This window comes from Populus euphratica, unplaced genomic scaffold (assembly GCF_000495115.2).
Source record: "Populus euphratica unplaced genomic scaffold, PopEup_1.0 scaffold156.1, whole genome shotgun sequence".
NCBI lineage: Eukaryota > Viridiplantae > Streptophyta > Magnoliopsida > Malpighiales > Salicaceae > Populus > Populus euphratica.
The window spans coordinates 735,295-756,582 of record NW_011499931.1 but is presented as its reverse complement, the minus strand read 5'-3'; the positions used below and the strand labels follow the sequence as shown (position 1 = coordinate 756,582).

At 34.1% G+C, this 21,288-nt stretch overlaps 2 protein-coding genes and 1 pseudogene across 4 annotated transcripts in view; 2 read left to right on the top strand and 1 right to left on the bottom strand.

Annotated features, from left to right (window-relative positions):
* The first annotated feature begins 1,182 nt into the window (after positions 1–1,182).
* Positions 1,183–4,280, top strand: LOC105136054 (nucleic acid binding / methyltransferase). Of its 3 annotated transcripts, none has more exons than XM_011041229.1 (5): positions 1,183–1,627; positions 1,735–1,893; positions 2,565–2,646; positions 3,607–3,782; positions 3,943–4,280. In XM_011041229.1, the coding sequence occupies exons 1-4, from the start codon at positions 1,298–1,300 to the stop codon at positions 3,756–3,758; spliced, it is 723 nt and encodes a 240-aa protein (XP_011039531.1). In that variant the 5' UTR covers positions 1,183–1,297; the 3' UTR covers positions 3,759–3,782; positions 3,943–4,280. The 3 variants fall into 3 exon arrangements, with proteins under 3 accessions (XP_011039531.1, XP_011039532.1, XP_011039534.1); XM_011041230.1 differs by having other exon boundaries at positions 3,925–4,280; XM_011041232.1 differs by lacking the exon at positions 3,943–4,280 and adding an exon at positions 2,308–2,338 and having other exon boundaries at positions 3,607–3,720.
* A 4,544-nt stretch (positions 4,281–8,824) lies between these two features.
* Positions 8,825–13,380, top strand: LOC105136053 (eukaryotic translation initiation factor 3 subunit C-like; annotated as a pseudogene).
* Positions 13,381–14,922: 1,542 nt separating this feature from the next.
* LOC105136086 (uncharacterized) overlaps positions 14,923–21,288 on the bottom strand; it is a 7,161-nt gene continuing 795 nt past the window's right edge. The window contains exons 2-5 of the mRNA XM_011041272.1: positions 19,326–20,506; positions 19,162–19,218; positions 17,903–18,293; positions 14,923–16,481 (exon numbers count right to left, since the gene is read on the bottom strand). Coding sequence (XP_011039574.1) covers positions 15,228–16,481; positions 17,903–18,293; positions 19,162–19,218; positions 19,326–20,506 — 2,883 coding nt within the window. The 3' untranslated portion in view covers positions 14,923–15,227. The remainder of the gene's footprint in view (positions 16,482–17,902; positions 18,294–19,161; positions 19,219–19,325; positions 20,507–21,288) is intronic.

Below are 21,288 nucleotides of genomic sequence, written 5' to 3'. Positions count from 1 at the left end.
GAATAAAAATTTGAATTCTTAAAAAAAAACCTAGAAAAAATTATCAAAATTAAATAAAAAAATATTGAAAAAATTGAAGTATTTGATTTAACTTGACTGACTCAAGACTCAAGATAATAAAAAAAATAGAAAATATAATATCAAATGATAAAATTAAAAAAAATAAAAAGACCCAAAAAAATCAAAATTAAATCGAATTGATTGTCAAAATCAGTAATTCAGGTTATAAGATTAATATGACTTCATAGAAGGCTAAAAAAAAAAACATAAAGAAGCAAAATTCTTAATCATAAAAAAATTAAAACAAAATAACAATAAAAAATAATAAGGACTAAAGCTGATATTAAAAACTAATAAAAAAAATGAGGGATTAAATTGAAAAATAAATTAAATTAAAAAATAATTAAAAATAACATTTAATATAATAAGGATCAAAATTTAACAAAAAAATAAATAAAGGAAAATGTCGAAGGAAAAAGGTTAAAAACTAAATTAAAAAAATAACAATAAAAAGAATGGGACATATTTTTTATAATATTAAATCAAATCAAATGACAATAAAATTTTTTTTAAAAAAAATAAAACTAATAATAACTAATAAAAAAATAAAAATCATAATTAAAAAAAAAACTAAAAAACAACTCTGGATTTTCATTAACCCAATGTGAATTTCTAGAAGATAGAAAGAAAAGAAAAGGTTGAGAAAAAAAAAACTTATTATCATTGTAATCTTTACAATACTCGTGGCCTCATCAAATGCTCATTTATTGGTCATTTCAATTGATACTATGATTGGGTATTTTTTATTGTTATAAGTCACACCACATGTGCATAGGCTCATATATTAGATGAGTCAGTTACTTTTTATTTTTATTTGTTAAAATAATTATTTTTTAATTAAAATATATTATTATAAAATAACTATGATGAAAATATCAAAAATATCGCTAGAGGTCCCTTTTAATTTAATTTAATTTAATTTTTTCTACTCAAAAGCGTTTATTGTTTGACTATTATAATTGACGAATGAATAATTTCATTTTGCATCTAAAGCCATTTAATTGTTGTTACAAAGGACAGTGCAATGAGTTTTGTTTTTTTTTTTGGATAATTACTCATCATGGGCCCTTTTAATTTAGCTTAGGCCCAATTCTTGTTTCCCTTATATAACACCCCCTTGTATAATACGAGTAATTGTTTCCCTGAAGCTCGTTTTCCCACTTCAGTGGTTCATCAATGCCGTAAAATAACAAAAGCGGCACCGTGTCCCCTCAATTTCATTTTGCAGGGCTACAAAATGGAAGAAGAGCAAGTGAAACCTCAAAACGACACCGCTTTCACTGAAGACGACGACGACCCTCCAACGTTAAGTTCACACGCTCTGGCTGCTTTGAAAGAGTTCCTCCAACAACAACAACCCATCACTGACCAAACTTCACAAACCGACGGAGAAGGTTCTGAAACCGGAGAGAAAGTAGCCTTAGTAGCAGAGGACTGGAGGCTTAGCCAGTTTTGGTACGAGCCGTTAACCGCAGAGACTGTAGCAAATGAGGTTCTTGCTTTATTAACCAATCCCAGTTCACTCGCAGTTTGTATCGCTTGTCCAACTCTTTATGCTTACATCAAGGTAGCACACAAAATTGAAACTTTTGAACTGGGTTTTGCTTCTTTTTTTGATGGGTTGCTATTAATTTCTTGGTTTTGGGGTAAGTGGGTTCTTATTTTTGTTGGCAGAAAATTGATCCGAGTGTGAATGTGCAATTACTGGAGTATGACAAGAGATTTGTGCAATATGGGAGTGATTTCACGTTTTATGATTATAATAAACCAGAAGATTTGCCTGGTCAACTTAAGCATTCTTTTCAAGTTGTTGTTGCTGATCCTCCTTATTTGGTTAGTTATAAAGTTTGCCTTTCTTTTAACTTAAATTTGTGTTAATTCATGTTGTTTTTGCCATGTAATTAGTATCTAGTATTACTAGTGCTTATAATAAAAATTCGTATACAGTTAAAAATGTGTTTCAAGGATTATTTTATTAGGATTTTACAGACTCCTAATGCAAGATGTATGGAATGTTATTTAATAGGGTATCTTTTTTTTGTTTTGACTGAAAGATTGAGGATGTCTGTTTTACTTGTTTTATGTTAAGGTTGCCAAGGAGAAGATTTTGTGGTACTTGTCTGTGCCATATTTGGTTTTGAACCGTTGTATTACTGGTTGAATAATTAGATATCCTTTGTTCAGGCATAGTGACCTACTTAGAAGATCTCTAATATTTGTTTTTTTTTTTTGGTTCTTTTATTACAGATTTTGTTGTGCTATAATTTCTACTTGATCGGTAATTCCTTGTACATGTTTAGTAAGCTTCAGGTTTTCAATTTTGTTCAACTGTGTCTTGTAGTCCCTGGTGGATATATATGCAAGGAAGCTTGTTTCTTGTCATTGTGCCCTGGATCTTTCCCTCTTTTTTTCTTTTTTTTTCCTGTTTAGTTGATAAACTGCAAGCTGTTCAATAGTCATGTGAAAAGGCCATGGTCTCATTTAACTGATGCTTATGATGGCAGAGTCAGGAGTGTTTAGAAAAGGTTGCTCAAGCAATTTCTTTTCTTGCAATACCAGGAAAATCATATTTGCTTCTACTCACAGGTAAACATTGATCGTTCTCCATCATACTGTGATTTCTTTTGATTCATAAGCTCTTTCTCATTTGCAAGCTCTGGTGAGTCTGCTAAATGATGCTACTAGTCCAATCTCAGCAATCTGTAAATTTGGCTTGTTTACAACATCCACTTTACATCTCTTTACTCTATTTGGAATGACAAAGTGCCTATAGAGTTCTAGATTATTATGCTTGCCTTCCCCTAAATTTTATGTTGCCTAGTTTTGATTCTCTTTCCCTGTTTCTTTATTTTTTATGCCATTTTCCTCTCTTTTAGAATCCCTCCTATCGCACCAAAACTTACTTGTGTGATATTATCTTGGTTGACAATTATATTTGGACCTTTTGCAAGAAAGTTGTGGGATTTTTAAATTTGTTTGGTAGAGAATATGTGAGTTTTGGACCTGATCTCAAATAATACAAGGGATCTCTTGAATCTGGGATAAATACACGTGGGTTTTCACTGGAGATGCTAGTCTCATTCTTGTTGCTCAAATCTGTTGATGGAACTACCATTAAGTGGATTATTAGTGGGTTTATAGATCACTTTGGTATAATTGATCAGAACAAGAAAAAACAATAAAGAGAAATTACCTTGTTCTTTGTTGATAGAAATTGAGGGCTTAGAGAAGATTCTTGCAAAATATTTAATTTAGGAGACGGTAATCTACCGGTATTTGTTCTTGTTTTAATGTGTAATCTCTTTCTTGCTTGGTCTTGGACTGCTTGTAATGATGGGAATTTTTTGTCACTAGCTCTTAGTATCTTTTTCCTCTCACAATTAACTAGTTTGATTAAAATGAAGAGATGTGATGTTGATGTTCTAGATGTGAGTATTGAAAAGCAAGTGTTAGAGTGAGTGTTACTAGCACTCCCAACGAAGTTGCACTGTATTTTCTTTCCAGCTTTCTGGTGAATCTGATGGATTATATATTCTTGACTTGTAGGAGACGTGCAGAAGGATAGGGCAGCTGAGCTCTTAGGATTGCATTCATGTGGTTTTAGGCCTCAACATTCTAGCAAACTTGGGAATGAATTTAGGCTATTCACAAACTATGACCCTGGAATGAGACTAGGAGGGTGGGAGCTGGAGAAATAGATCTTTTCTCTCTCCATTGATCCGGTGAGTTAATATTGTTGAAAACTTGCAAGTATGTACGTTTTAGTAGAGTACCGTATGGCATTTGCACATTGCCTAAAAACTTAGCAGAATATAAATATATGAACTATACATTGTCCAAGCTCAAAGTCTAACTCTGGCTTAGTTCATCATATGTGGGCAGACTTTGGACCATTGATTGGATGCAGAGAATGATTATAATGGGAGCCTTTCCTTTAACGATAAATGGAAAGGTCGAGGTAGATCGATGCATTTAAGAATGCTTACACTATTGACGTGGGTGTATGGTGCCTTCCTCCTGAACCCCAGGATATCTTCTGCTTATTTTTAATTTTTGAACACTGTGAAATTTTAGTTTGTAATTTTGGATATGTGAATTAGTCCAATGCAAACTGTCTAGAGAGAATTTGAGATTTTAAATCAGAATCGCTTTCAGATGTGCTTTCGCTCTAGCCAAGTAAAACTCACAGGTTGTACTTCAATCAACCAGTTTTTGTCACATCCGTCTCCTAATTACTTAGTATCTTTGATATATTCACTATAGGATAGTGCTAGCTAAGTAAACCAACCTCTCTAATTGCTTCTTATTGTTACCTAATCAATTAAAACAAGTATGTATAAATATACATAACTTGGGAACTTATACGACATCTTGTTGTCTTGTCTTAACCATTCACTTGTATTTTACATCTTTACACATAGTTGTCATATTGATCTATCACACACTAAAAGAGTTCGTGCATGTATATGTTTACATATGCATTTACTTGTGTAATGACCCATACTAAAAAACTAACCTATAAAAGATACAATAGCACTACTTAAGTTTCAAGCTAGGATTCCAAAGAAACTTTGGTTGGTCACTTTGTTCTTTGAAAATAATTTATCAACTGCGAATGAGATAACCTAGTGAATGATTATAGAAATAAGCATGGGAAACTTCATAAGTTTCCAACATGTATGCCTAACATCAATATCTCATATCCATATACCACCATATTGTTAGCATATGTAATATATAGGTGGCCATACTTTCTTTTAAAGCAAGCTTTACTCTTTTCACATATCAGGTGCAATTATATCAACACAATATTTGGGCTCAAGCATATCTTTTCCTTCAGAAGAACACGTCATAATTCAATCTTTCACAATCATACTCTTATTTAGCAACTATCATATGGAGTTTCTACTGAAAACTAAGGTTATTCATATATATTATGAAAATCCAGCAAACATTTAAAAAACTTCTTCATACTTAAAAGCATCTAAAACTATAGGATTTATGCATGCTTAACAATTTGGTCACTCATTTTAAGCTTTAGCCCTCTTTCTTTTCTTTTCTTTCCTTTCTCTTATAACCTCACAAACTATCTTTGATTTTTATAACCTCACAAACTATCTTTGATTTTCTTTCTTACAATTCTATTGAATCTAATCCCTAATACGTCACAATTTGTTCTTGGAATATATGGTTTGGTGGTGTTAATTTGTATGATGGTGTTTAGCTCTCTTTGAGGTTAAAGAAATGGAAGAAAAGGTTGTGGTTAGTTCTGAAAATCTTAAAGGAAAGCATCTCTCTACCTTTCTCTGGACACCTCATGAGCATGACGTGCCAGAACTTAATGCAAAATTTATCCTACTTCACCTCGTTAAGTTGCTAATTGCATTTTGACCCCCCTCTTCTTTAGTTCTTTGGTTTTGTCTCTTAATTTACTCTAATCTAAATCATCAATTATAATCAATGCAAATTTTAGGGTGTTACAGTTTTTATCTTCCGAGCTGAAATTTAAATTTTATTGAATATTGAAAGTAAGATTTAAATTTCTGCATTTTATACTAAACTCCTGTATTATCGGCAATAGCATCCTCTACAGGGATACAGGCTCATGTCTTGTAGCCCGCTTGTCCATTAGCAGAATAGTCCATAGTGGCTATTATTGTTATAGTTTTTATTTTTTAAAGTGTATTTTAAATTGTTTTTCATATAAAAAATATAAAAAAGTATTAAATTAATTTTTTAGATGGTTTTTTATGGTTTTAATATACTAATATTAAAATTAAAAAATATGTTAATGCATTTTTTAGGGATTTTATTAAACCATTTTAACCTAAAAAAATCATCCAATCAATCAAAAACTTCAAAATTAAATTAAATGAAAAAATAGAGGTCTAATCTATTTTTTGACACGATGAAAAATTCCAATGGCCTCCATGAAACTCCTCTCTACAAGATAAAAATATTGATACTAAAATCGATTTTTTTTTATAGATTGAATGTGTCTGATCATCATTTTTTCTCTCGTTTTATTTTTAAATAATTTTCTTTCTCATTTCTCAACATTGAAACATGAAAATTAAAGTTTAGGACAAAAACATAAAAATCTAAAACTTTAAGGACCAAATAATATAAACAACCTCCATGAAACCTTTCTTTACAAGACAAAAATATTGACAATAAGATAAGTTATTTTTGTAGCATAAATATGGTTGATTGACCTTTTCTCTTAACTTTTAATTTTTATAATTTTCTCTTTCCTCTCTAGCACTTAATGACTGAAATGTGAAAAATAAAATTTAGGGTCGAGATGTAAAATCCTAAAACTTTAAGGACCAAGTAATACACAAAGTGAAACTTCATGGACCAAACTGAATAGTTTGGTGTCTTTTGAACAATGTGTTCACTTTTTTGTTTATTTTGATCATTGTTCTTTGATTTCTTTTGACTTTAACTCAAAAATCTATTTTGCAACATGATCTTTAATTTAATATCAGAACTTTCTTCGACAATTCACATATATAAGAGGATATAAAGTGAAAACAAATTTTTTAATAAATAAAAATAAAATTTAAAAAAGATAAAAACACAATGTATAAATAAATAGTTTTGAGTCCGCAATTTTTACAGTAAAAAAGTTGCATTGCTTGTATAGTAGTCTAATTAGATGAGGGCTCGAGCTACATTGCTAGTCCACCCTAATTTTTCATAAAATGTTCAAGCACTAGAAGTGTGTTTTTTTTAAAAAAAATCTAATAACTCGAATCATAGTTCCGACCAATCAATTGCCCCTTAGAAAAATCTAGTCAAAACTCATTGATCTGTTTTTTTTTTTAAAGAGGAACGATGTTATTTTTACATATTTATAAAATAAAAAAGAGGGTTGATTTGGATCAATCCATTTAATTCGAGTTAATTCAGGTCAACTACCATGACTTGTGATTAGGGACTTGCTTTGGGTTCTTCTCTAGATTTGGCCTAGAAAGTACATGATAGATGAATTTAAAAACCTGAAACGCAAGTTAATAGAAGTGAAACACCATACATGGAAAAACATAAAAGTCTAATTCTTAATGAATCAAATGTTAAAGAATGTAATTGAAAAAAATCAATAAAATAAAATAATATAAAATAAAAAATAATAATCTCAACCCAATAATTTAAATCATGAACCAAGTGATCCAAGGTCTCTATAGGGCCGGGTTCCAACAAAAATAAAAGGGGGATTAACTCGATATCATCCAATTAAAAAATAGGGTTGGCCGGCAACCCAATAAGCCATGAGACAACTTACTAAAAACCCTTTAACCTTTTTTTCTCTATTTGTTTTAAATAATATCATTTTTATATGTTCATATAAAAAAAGTGGGTTGATATGGGTTAACTAATCTTATATGAGTCAACCCATTTGACCTATTACCCAAGTCAACCCATTAGACATGTGATCCCATACTTGCCCTATATCGATCTTTGAATTGAATTTAAAAGCTATGCTATGAATAATTTTAAAAACTCATGACATAAGTCATTATATTAGAATCATAATATATGACAAAATTAAGAAGTTCAATCCTTGACAAATTAAATATTGAATGATGAAATTAAAAAAAATTAATTGCATGAAAGAATTTAAAATAAAAATTAGTAATTAAAATAATGAAGATAAAAATCAAAACAAAAGGTAAATTATAGGGCAAGAAAAATTCTTTGATTGGAGGGTTAAATTAAAAAAATTGATAAAAAAATAAAAGTGTAAGAAACAAATTAAAGAAAAAAATCATAACAAACTTGAATTGAATGATGAAATTAAAAACAATTAAAATCTTAACAAAAAGACTAAGAAAAAATTAAAAATTAAATGAACAAGTATCAAATCAAAAAATATTATATATGAAAAATTAGAATTGAGAACTAAATTGAAAATAAAATTTTTTTTATAAAAGAATCAAGGAAAAAAATAAATACCTAAAATTAGAATTAAAATACTAAATTAAAAATAAATAAAACTTTTATATAATTATTAAAAAAAATAATAAAAATAAAATTGAATAATAAACAAAAAGAGAAAAAACCTACATTTATTACGAGGTGAGAAAAAACGAAGATAAAAAAGAAGTCAATCAATAACAAATCGCCACATTGTCGATGACATGTACTGCACCAGGTGGAAAAGAACATAGCGGTGCATTTAATTACATGGTAAAAGAGCTAGTTCAGCAACACTGTACACACAGCTCAAAAGATAAGGCTATCAACTTTATTGATTAAAAAATTAATATTTTAGGAAAAAATACTAAATTACCCTCCATGTATTGAGATTTACCATAAAACCTATTTAAAAGGATAAAAGACTCCTGTATCCATTGTCATTTTTTCCTTGACTGCAGGAGAAAAGTTGACTTTTTATTGTTCAAATGAAAACAAAAGGTATAAAATTTATTTTTTTATGAAATTAAGGATAATTAAATTATTTAATTGTTTAAAAATTATGGAAGAAGTGTATATATATACCTGTAAAATCTTTAAATGATTAATAAACTGTGGAAAAAAATCTAAAATACCCCGACTTATGGCTTTCCTTGGAAAGGATAAAAGCATTACAAGAGAAACCACCATAGAACGCAGGGTCAATAACTATTCGTTCCTTGGTGACTGACGTGTCATTCAACTTGGACTAAGGGTCGTCAATGACCACAAATTTTTAACCGACAAAACTATCCTTAAATATTGAACATTATTACAAATACACCCTCACTATAAGAGCCTCACATCTCCTTCTTCCAAAAGGAAAGGACGAAAGAATCCAGCCTCACACCATCAACCGCTTTTCGCAAATCCAACAATCAAGCATCTCGATTCAGGTACTCCCTCCCTCTCTCTTTCTCTCACTTTTTGAATTTTTTTGATAAAAAATATATAATCTCAATTTTGAATTGGACAAAATTAATCTGCGGGTTAACAGTAAACTGAGCAATTAAGAGCTACTGGGTTTTAAACATCAAAACTTGGTTTAGTTGCCTGCTTTAGTGTTTAGTTAGTTCTCTGGTTATTAGTTTCCTGGGGTTGTAATTCTTTTTTTTTTTGGTTCGTTGCTGTGTTTTTTTTTCAATGCAGAGTAGACAAGATGGCGTCGCGTTTCTGGACACAGGTTGGTGAAGTTTGCTAATTTTAATTTTGTTATTTCATACTCAAGGGGAAGGGCACGGTGCTATTTATGGTATTTTTAGTTTTTTCTTTTTGTTTTGGGTGTTTTTATTTACTTTCTGATTTTGTTATAGGGTGGGAGTGACTCTGACGAGGAGGAGAGTGAACATGAAGATGAGGTTGAGAAGGGAGTCTACTGCCCAATCTGCTCAAAAAAGATATCTTAGAGGAGCTGCTAGTGATAGTGATGACTCTGATGATCAAAAACGTGTGGTCAGGTCAGCCAAGGACAAACGTTTTGAAGAGCTGTCAGCCACTGTTGATCAAATGAAGAATGCAATGAAGATTAATGACTGGGTCAGCTTGCAAGAGAGCTTTGATAAGATTAATAAGCAACTTGAGAAGGTCATGCGGGTGATGGAATCAGGGAAGGCCCCTGCTCTTTACATCAAAGCTCTAGTAATGCTCGAAGATTTCTTGAATCAAGCTTTGGCGAATAAGGAAGCAAAAAAGAAAATGAGCAGCAGCAATGCCAAGGCATTGAATGCAATGAAGCAAAAATTGAAGAAAAACAATAAACAATATGAAGACCAAATTAATAAATATAGATAACACCCTGAAAGTGAGGAAGAACCAGAGGCTGACGAGGAGGATGAGTCAGATTTGGAGTTTGAGGAGGACCCTTCTAAGATCGCAATGTCCGAGGAGGAGGATGAGGATAATGTGGATGACCAAACTGAAAAGGACGGGGGCTGGGAGAAGATGATGAGTAAGAAAGATAAGCTCATGGATAAGCAGTTTGCAAAAGATCCTAGTGAAATCACCTGGGATATTGTAAACAAGAAGTTTAAAGAACTTGTTGCTGCCCGGGGAAGGAGGGGAACTGGAAGGTTTGAGCTGGTTGAGCAGCTAACTTTCCTGACAAAGGTTGCTAAGACCCCTGCACAGAAGTTGGAGATTCTATTTAATGTGGTCTCTGCCCAGTTTGATGTGAGTCCAGGTCTCAGCGGGCACATGCCAATCAATGTCTGGAAAAATTGTGTTCAGAACATGCTTATTATTCTTGACATTCTTGAACAGTATCCTAGCATTGTAGTGGATGACACAGTTGAGCCTGATGAGAATGAAACCCAAAAAGGAGTAGACCATAATGGTCCAATTCGGATTTGGGGAAACTTGGTGGCTTTTCTTGAGAGGATAGATACTGAGTTCTTCAAGAGTTTGCAGTGCATCGACCCACATACGCATGAGTACGTTGAGAGACTGCAGGATGAACCAATGTTTTTAGTTCTTGCTCAGAATGCCCAAGAATATTTAGAGCATGTTGGAGACCTTAAATCTGCAGAAAAGGTTGTTTTGAAACGAGTTGAGCTGATCTATTACAAACCACAAGAGGTTTATGATGCCATGAGAAAGTTGGTTGAACAAACAGAAGATGGAGGCAATGGTGAGGAGCCCAAGGTTGAGGGAAGTAGGGGTTCCTCTGCATTTGTTGTTACTCCTGAGCTTGTGCCTCGAAAGCCTACCTTTCCTGAGAATATCAGAACGATGATGGATGCTTTAGTCTCCCTTATTTACAAATCTGGAGATGAGCGGACCAAAGCTCGTGCTATGCTCTGTGATATCTACCATCATGCTCTCCTGGATGAGTTCTCAACCTCCCGTGACCTGTTATTGATGAGTCACCAGCAAGATAATATTCAGCACATGGACATTTCAAGCCAGATACTTTTTAACAGGGCTATGGCACAGCTTGGTTTGTGTGCATTCCGTGCTGGGATGATCACTGAAGCACATGGCTGCCTTTTTGAGTTATATTCTGGTGGGAGGGTGAAAGAGTTGCTTGCACAAGGTGTTTCACAAAGTCGATATCATGAGAAGACTCAAGAACAGGTGCTGCTCTTCTTCTTATTTTCTAATGATTATTTTTTGTCATACTTGCCGTGCTTAAGGAGTTGCTTTTGTTATTTCTGTGGAGACTGTAAAGCTAAGTTGTAGTTTGTCTCATAATTCAAGCTGAGTGAAGGACAGTTTACTTGTCTCGAGAGCCTCATGATTTTGCTTGGATAAGCAGTCAACAAAAGCTGCTAGGGCTGATTTTGTTTCTGGACATTTAGCTCATTGTTTTGAGTTGAATGCTGAGGGCTATGCTTACAGTCTAGGCACCAGATTTAATCACTTGTCATGTACTTCAGCTTATATGCCAAGTTTTGATTTTTATGTGTTCATCATGTTTTTTTTTTAATTTTTTTTTAACTCTTATATCTTGTATCCTAGTTAAAACAGGTTCTAGATTAGTTGCTGACAATGATGTTTATTCAGACTTATTATTTGCTGACAATGATGTGCAAATGTTGTGTATCGTGATTTGATTTTTCACCCATCCATTTCTTTGCAAGTATAAGTGTTTATTTCTTGTGATATTGCATGTAATTCTTGAAGAGGTGGTCCATTTTTTGTCATACATACATTTTCACAAATCAACTGTCCTAGGTTAATCATTGTGAATGTTTCTTCACAATAATTATGGTGATAATTATGATGGAGAAAATACCACTGGACTTTGTAACTTCATTTTTTGTGACAAGTGGTCATATCTATATATTCAGTTGCAGTTGATTTTAGATGCATGTATGTGCATATATATTCAGTTGATTTTAGATGCATGTATGAGTAGATATTCAGTGCTGTCAATGCCCTTGTTAGTGTATGTAACTAGAGCAAGCATTTGGTCTTTTATCGCAATCCAGTATATATTCCACCTTTCATATCTCATCTTGAATAAAATTTTAAAAGCTCATGGATTATGAAAAAAATAAGACCTATGAATTGCTGTTGAGCATGAATTTGTTGCTCTACTTTTGTTTGAGGTTGTTAGCTTCAGTGAATAAACTTAAAGTCTTGGATATATCATTTTTTACACAGCTTTTTTCTTGGGTAAACGCTGCTCTTAGATTTATATCTTTTGTATTTGATCATTTGTCCAAGGACACCTAATCACTGGCGCAATTAATTGATTTAAACAGGAAAGACTGGAAAGGAGACGTCAGATGCCATATCATATGCACATAAATCTTGAGCTTCTAGAGTCTGTTCATCTAATTTGTGCACTGCTGCTGGAGGTCCCGAACATGGCAGCCAACATTTATGATGCTAAGCACAAAGTCATTAGCAAGACATTTAGGCGGTTGCTCGAGGTAACTGAGAGGCAAACTTTCACTGGTCCTCCTGAAAATGTCAGGGATCATGTAATGGCTGCTACACGGGCCCTTACCAAAGGAGACTTCCAGAAGGCCTTTGATGTTATCAACTCTCTTGATGTCTGGAAGCTCCTCAGAGATAGAGATGGTGTTCTTGAAATGCTCAAAGCCAAGATAAAGGAAGAAGCTCTGAGGACCTACCTCTTTTCCTACTCTTCCTCCTATGATTCAGTGGGCTTGGACCTTCTGAGCAAAATGTTTGACCTTTCACCAATCCAGACTCAGATCATTGTAAGCAAAATGATGATCAATGAGGAGCTCCATGCAAGTTGGGATCAGCCATCACAGTGCATTGTCTTCTATGACATTGAGCGCACACGGTTGCAGGCACTGGCATTCCAGCTGACAGAGAAGCTGCCAATCCTTGTTGAAAGTAATGAAAGAGCAATAGAGACTAGGATTGGTGGTAGTGGTCTGGATTTGCCTCAGAGGCGGAGAGAAGGCCAGGATTTCGCTAATGCGGCTGCCTCAGGTAGTAAGTGGCAAGAAGACTCATCTTTCATTCAGGGAAGGCCAGGTTATAGCCGTTCTGGATATAGTGGTGGTGGAAGACCCCAGGACCTAGGCCAGGTTGTTGGGGGTGGCCATTCGAGGGGGGCTGGTCATTTACGAGCAGGTGGTGGATATTATGGAGGCTCAAGGTATCAGGATGGTTCATTCCGCATGGTTAATCTCCAAAGGGCAGCTCGTGCTTGAAGAAATTTTGCTAGAAACCCCTGGATAGAGATTACAACAACCAATTTTCTGCTTTTCTAAGTGCTCTTGATATTGATAGGAACCTTATTTGGAATCGAGTAGTAAACTAGGAAGTTTGTTTTGTTGTTTCCATTTCTTGTCAAACACTCTTCGTTATCAGAACTCTTCTTTGTTGAAATCTCGATCTAAATAATGAACTCCATCACAGTCATCCTGTTTCTAGCTGCTTTTGCTTGCACTTAGTTGTGACTGTCTGTCTGTTTACTAAGAAGAAATGAAGTAGAGGAATTAAATGGTGAATGAATAATCCGTGCTGTATGCTAACCCTCTGGTATTTTTCACTTTCACCAGCAGTATTGATTTCCAGTTATCAAATAATATACAATGCATGTCATGCACTCATTCCACGTGGGTGCTATTTAGAATAAATAAATAAATTAAAAGGGTTAATGCCTCGCAGTCCACACATCTCTCTGTTACTTTCCTTGCAGGATTGTGGTTTATATGGAGGCATAATTATTCTAACCTATGAGCAGCTACCTAGTAGTTGATTGTCATGCAGCCTGGGAAACTACTGATAATAGTTGTAATGTCACTGCTCCGATTTTTGGCAACGTCCAGAGTCAGATGCAGTTAAGTTGGATGCGGACGGAAGCTCTCTTTGAAACCCAGGACGAATTGGTTTTGGTGGTCTCGTCAAGAATCGGGAGGATAAATGGCTAATAAGTTTCTCAGGTTCTGCAGGTTACAGTCGGTACAAACCTTCTTCCAGAACTATTAGCCCTTAAACATGGCTAGCTGGTTGCTTGGAATCAAGATTACAGTAAAATTGTTTGTAATTTAGATTGCTTGGAAGCATTAGACCTAGTGCATGATAATCATACTCAGTTCCATCGCCTCGGGCAGTTATCATGGATATCAGAAATATTTTAGCCACAGATTTGGAGGTTTCTATCTATCATAAGTTAAATGAAGCTACCTCCTGTGCTTATTTCTTAGCCAAGATGGGAGCTGAACAGATGATTGAGTTTTTTATTCGGAATTCTCCTTCCCCATAGATTTCTTGTTTACTTAATAGTTATCTCAAGGGAGGCTAGTTTTCTTCTTCTTTTTTTCTTTTTTTTTTCATTACACTGTACCCAAAAAAAATACCCGCACCGTGAAATTTTTATTGAGGCATAATTTGATCCCTAAAATTTCTTAAGAAATGTAAAAGGAGAGTTGAGAAAGGAAGCCAGTGAGGATTTCAAGTTGAAAAAATGGTAAGGAAACAAAGCGACGGATCAGAAAGTTATTTTATGTTTAAAACATATTTTTTAAAAAAAAAAATAACTTCAAAACACTATAGTTACTGATTAAAAAAAATTCGAAACTCGTTATTTTATGTAATGTTGTAGAAGAGTATTAAAAGAAAATAAAGTAAAAGACACTTCCTTTATCATATTTTAAAATATCAAATCTCAAATGGGAAAACATTAAAAGAAGAAATGGAAATTTTAGTAACATACATACTAAATTCATGGTTAATCAGTGACATGATCAGCCTGATTGTTTTTTTTATTTTAAAATATTTTGAAAAAGTTAGATTTTTATTTTTTATAAATTTTTTTGTATTTTTAAATTATTTAAAAAATAAAAAAATATTATTTAAATATATTTTTGAACAAAATAATATTTAATATACATAATGTGGACCAATTAAACAAGAGACGCAATAAAACTATGAATCCCTAAATGAAAGTTGAAACACGTTCTAATGGAAATTATATCCTTGAATTTGGTTGTATAAAAAGTTGTTTAATCTATTATTTTGAGATTCATTAATTTTTTTTATGGTGATCATATGTGTCTTCTTCATAGTACATTGATTGTCTTCTCAATTCATATTACCTGATGTCTCAAGCTTCTGACAGAAATTGGCATAGAACTAACAATACGAACACACTAGTATCTGTTATAGATGGATTAGATTGGATCAAGACGGATTTTGAAGCTTTTCTGGTCTGAAAGTTCGCAGCTGACAAGGGTTATGGGCAGAAATATGAGCCCTCCCTAGAAGCCTCGGTGCTTTCCTCAACCTGACACCGAATCACTACTATCCTTCTCTGCCTGATCTGGCCTTCGAAACTCATGTGTGACGTTGATTCCATGTAAAGAACTACCTTTAAGTACACCAAGTGCATCTAACCTCGAGTCCCTGTCTTTAATATAACTCGATAATTTGTCTTGAATATCTAAAGAAATAATATCTTTTTCCCTGAGTAGATTTATGAAGCCCTCTGCATTATCCATGTCTCCGGAGTCTTTCAAGTGCTGCAAACAGGCAACCCAACTTACAGTGCTGGGTCTGCTCCTTGGTCCAGATAAGACTATCATTTCCTTCATTGCTTCCACTGCCTTTGGAGTTTGATTATGCTGTAGATACCCTTTTGCCAATAAATACCATGTATTTGCATTAGGTTTTGTACCATTTGATATTGCCCTCTGCAGAAGCATTTCAGCCTTCTCCAAATGACCTTTCCTAGAATAAGCATCTACAAGGAAGTTTGGAATGGTGATGTCATCACATAACTTTTGGGATTCCCACTCCTCAAAAATCTTCTCTGCGCTTTCAAGGTCATCAAACTTCAACAGAGAGGTTATGACACTAATATTTTTCCGATTCCTAACATACTTCTTGTGAAGTTCCCAAACCCTCAAGACATCTTCTTTTGTCCCAGTTGTGGCATATTGTGTCATAAGGTAATCATATGGTGTACTTCGTCTTTCTCCAGTAATAAGTCTCTCGCATCTCTTCAGCATTTCCAGAGCTTTGTCCAAAAGCCCAACTTTTGAATAGCCATTTGCCACAGTAGCATAAGTGGCCCAGTCCAAAACAACATTGGGATCAGATTCTATCCTTGTTAGAGTCTTCTCCATTCCCTCAATGTCAGAAGCAGCTGCATATGAACTTAGACGTATGCAAAACGCAAATTTATCAAAAGAAATACCATTTTCCTCCATTTCTCGCATCAGAGGGTCAAGTTTCTCAGTGTTCCCGGTCTTGTAATAAAGGTTAAGCATGACTGTGAAAACTAAGGGTTTTCTGGCAAAACCCAATTCCCTCATTCTCTGCATCACAGCCTCTGCTTTTTCCACAGATTTTACGTAGGCATAGCAGTTGAGAAGTGCACCATAACTCTCAAGTCCTTTTAATTTTGTTGGAATGTTATTGAAATAGTTCTCTACTTGTTCTATCCCATGAACTTTCGAGATCAAGTCCAGCCGCACTGCAACAGCACGTGATGTCAGAGCAAGATATCTTTTGTCAGTCATCCACATCGAAATCTGGGAAAAAATAGTAAGATCCACAAATTAGTAGTAACCCGCATTATAAAATCATAATATCATTAAAAATAAAGATAACATCCAAAATATCATCATTTATCTAACATACATTAGAATTTATAACATGAATATATTGTTACGTAAGAGAAGCAGAGATGAAGGACAACAAAGAAGCGGTGTCAGAATCCCACATCATCACATGGATATAGAATGTCGGGCATGACAATGCAATTAATTATGAAGTACATTAACTTCAAAGCCTTGCACTACTTGTGTGAATTGGCACAATAATGTTATTCAATGACCATTAGCATGCTGGCTGAAAGCTCATTTATGGCAGAGTTTTCCTGAACATACAACGGCTACAAACATAAAATCAAGGGGAATATACTAATTTCATTTCTAAATTTTAAAAGGTCACGCTCTCAAATCACAAGAATATAAAAATAAGAGAAAGATCATATGGCAAGAGAAATTCCTACCATAAATAACAAAAAGTAATCCAAACTTAATTGGACAAAAAATAATTTGAAATTTATGTTAAGGAGTTTATAACAATACATCAGGATAAGCTGATTCTGGTTTACCCGAAGAACTCATGTGGTGCAACTTAGATGTAGCTTTGATCATAATGAGAACAATACTTCTTTTGAAAAGAAGAAGAAGAAGAAGAAGAAGATATTAGTAAAAGGAGGAATTTGTAATAGCATTTTTCTCTCATGGGATAGTAAAATAAAAGTAGACACAGAATTGCTTCTCTGAAAATCAGATAAAGTGATGACACTAAAAGCTCCAGTAGAAACCTACTATTTATTTGTGTAAAACCATTTAATAGAAGTGTAGAAATGGGCTTCATGACAATGCTATAAAGAAGTTTCTAAGTCATCATCTGTTATTGAAAACATTTGAAAAAAAAATGGCAATACTACAAACAAATTATCTACCTCATAATTCACTTCCTGATAATATTGGAGAAAATCAAAATTTGGGATTTCGTCACTTCATATATATATATATATATATATTGGATTTCTTAACTTCTGGTTACCCCTTAATTTGAGTAAAAAACTTGGAGTAACTAGTAAGCGAGTAACTTTAAGTTTTGAGACCTAAATGGAGTCAAGCTTCATAAAAAAAAAAAATCCAATTTACTTGGCAAACATGAAACAACATAAGCATCCTAAAAGCAAAACAGTCATCACTAATCCAGAAAGGAAAAAACACTAAAAAAATTATTTTAAATAGTTGCTTAATTCAGGAGACCCAAAATGTTATCCCAACAAACAAAAGCAAACCCTTTTCATATCATAAAAAATTATGTGAACCCAAAAAAAAGTTCTCAATCAAATTCATTTCTTTACACTTCAAAGATTCCAACTTTACAAAAAGAAAAGTTCAAAAAAATTTATGGGATTAAATACCTCAAGGGCATGATGATAACGCCTGTAATGACGTAACTCCTTGATTAGGGCATGGATTAAATCTTCCCAAATAGTTTCTCCTTCTTGAATCCATTTGTCGAGAACTGGAATCACTGAGACATTGTGGTCTCTGATTCTTGAAAGACGACGTGACAGTCGAGTGAAGGGGCCTTTCCACGGTGGCTCTCTAGATCTTGGGTTTTGTATTTTTGAGTAAAAAAATCGAATGCCCACTACGTTTTTGGGATTCAAGCGACTGATAGTAGAGGATATATAGGCTAATCGAAGGAGATTCATTTGCTGCAAAGAATAGCAATAGTAACTGTGAATTTGAGAAGAAGGGTTCAAGGAGGGTTTTAAAGAAGATAGTGGGCTAGTGATTTTGGCCCAACTTGAATGTTACAGTTACAAATGAATATGGGTATACTTGAGATTATAAAAAAAAAAAAAAAATGTTTTTTTAATATATTAAAAAATTTATTTTAATATTAAAACATCAAAATAATCTAAAAATATTTTAAAAATTAATTTAAAATTTAAAAATTTAAAAAACACAATTTAACAGGAATATCTTATATGTCTACAAAATAATAATAATTAAAAAAAATCAAATCATACAAACTGGCCCGCGTTAGTCATTTTCCTACCTCAATTTTTGAGATATATATATAGCTTGGGCTACAGTAAATGGACTTCCCCAACCATATCCATGGTCCTCGTGCTAGTTGAAGCATTCACTTCATAAAGTTCCCTGGAATTGTATCTGATGTCTTCCTCGTTGCAGTTCTATTTGGTCTGCAATGGCTGTAACAATCTCTGGCTTTAGTTTCGCTTCAATAGCACTGAAGAATCACAATCCAAATTCGAAGAACATGGTGCATCTGAGATTGTTATCAAATGTGTATTATAATTCAATTATCCTGAACATTGACAAGGATGATATCCTTACATCCCGGATATACTTATATCCCGGTTAACAAATTCAACGGCTTCCTCCTGGTCTCCTCTTCCAAGTTTTTCAGACAGGCCTGCACGCTGTCATTACTTGGGGTCCAGATGTGCCTAGAAACCATGGTTGCTTTTTGGTCATTTCCGCTCGCTATTGAAGAAACCTTATTGCTGAATAAGACCACGAACATGCTTCAGTTTTCCATGTATTTGACATTTGCCTTGTTGATAAGGATTTCCATTTCTAAAAGACCAGGTAAAAGAAGTCATTTTTGCAGGATAATGGGAGTTAAGTTCACTCAGGAGTTTACCCAGCAAATCTGCAAGAAGTTGCTTGATCATGGACCAAATCACTGCTAACTAAAAGACTGCCAGAAGAAACATCATCCCCCAATTTTTCAGATTCCTGTGTGCCTTTTTTTTCTCTACTTGATTTTCAATAATTGCCAACCCCCTCTGATCTTAGAATTCAAGTTAATTGTTATTCAAAGCACTCAGCACATCTGAGCTTGACTTCGCATTCTTAATGTGATTCAACAATCTTTCTTGAACATCCAACGAAATAATATCATTATCCCTAAGTAGGTCCATGAAATTCCTCAGCTTCCCCAAATCTCCCTCCACTTTCAAGTACCCCAAACAGTTAGCTAAAATTTCATTGCTTGGCTTCCACATTCGTCCAGAAACCACTACTGCTTTCTTCATTGCTTCCACGGCCTTCAGAGTTTGGCCATTCTGAAGATACCCTGTTGCCAAATGGTACCATGTTTTTGCATTAGGTTTCCCTCCTTTTGATATTGCCCTATCAATTAATGTTTCAGCCTTCTGCACGAGACCTTTTCTCGAATAGGCATCAATAAGGAAGTTTGGAATATGGATACCATAACAAGAATGATTCTGGAACTCCCACTCCTCAAAAATCGTTTCTGCATTTTCAAAGTCATCTAACTTCAATAGAGAGGTTATGATACTAATATATGCATCTTTGTAAACCTTCTCGTTTTTCTTGTAGAGTTCCCAAATTCTTAAGACTTCATTTGTCTTCCCAGTTGCAGCATATAGGGTGATTAGAGAATCATATGCTGTTCCCCTTCTTTTACCTGTAACTAGTCTCTCAGATTTCTCCAGCATTTTCAGAGCCTTGTCAACAAGTCCAACTTTTATATATCCTTTTGCAGCAGCATTGTACGAGGTCCAGTCCAAGAAAACGTTGGGATCAGATTCCATTTTTGCCAGAGTCTTCTCAATGCCTACAATGTCAGAAACAGATGCGTATGCACTCAGTTGTATGGAATGTGCAAATTTGTCACAGCCAGTACCATTTTGTTCCATTTCTTGCATCAGACTGTTGATTTTCTCAGGGTTTCCAGTCTGATAATAAAAATTAAGGATGACATTGTAAACCAACAATGTGTTGGCAAAACCTAGGCTCTTCATCTCCTGCACGACAGACTCTGCTTTTTCCGCCAATTTTGCTTTGGCATAGCAGTTGAGGAGTGCACTATAAACCTTTAGAACTTTTAAGTGTTGTGGAGTGTTATTGAAGAGCTTCTGTGCTTGTTCTATCCCATGAACATTTGAGATCAAGTCCAGCTGAACAGCGACATCTTGTGATGCAAGTTCAAAGTACCCACTGTCAGTCATCCACGTTGAAATCTGGGAGAATTTTAATCAGACATGCTTGTCAGGAAATGAGATTGTGAAATAATAAAACAAATTTTTTTTTGAGAAATGAAAGAAAGAATCAGCTAAAAGTTTATCCATCAAGTTAAGTATAATGAACTTATTCCCCACGGCCATAGAAGCTAGAATGCTACCATAGTTGAGCTTTTATGCGTCAATTGCCATGAAAGGCACAACAACAGGAAATAACGTGGAATTAATCCAGCATAAATTGCAGATAAAATTTCAAGCAGAATATCTTGATTGTTTTCTTGAATTAATATTACGATTACATATTACTTCCATAATGATATCCTGTGCTCTATCGATCTGCCTTTTGTAGTCGCACATCAGCAGCATAATTTAACATGCAATATCAAGCCATATTCGTCAGAACTGAAAATGTGTCCAAATATCAGTTCATGGACTCCGCCCACCCTGACTTCATCAACCAAGAAGCATAAGCTCTCCGTGATAAGATTTTTTCTGTTATAAATCAGCCATAATCAACAAGTCTAGCAGGACCATATCATACCAAGAATGGGCCATTGACAGCAAGCTCATGCTATCACATTTTCGACTCGGCCTAAAATTAACTATCAGCACCACCACCACCACCAAAACTTGTAGGAAAGCAGTAGTTGCTCTACCTGATAGGCAACGGCAGTGAGTTCCAAATGTGTTGCTAGTGGGATGTACTTTGAGTTGATTGAACACAATAACACAATGTGACATTACCCAGAGATACTTAAAACCAACACAAGACGAACACCCCC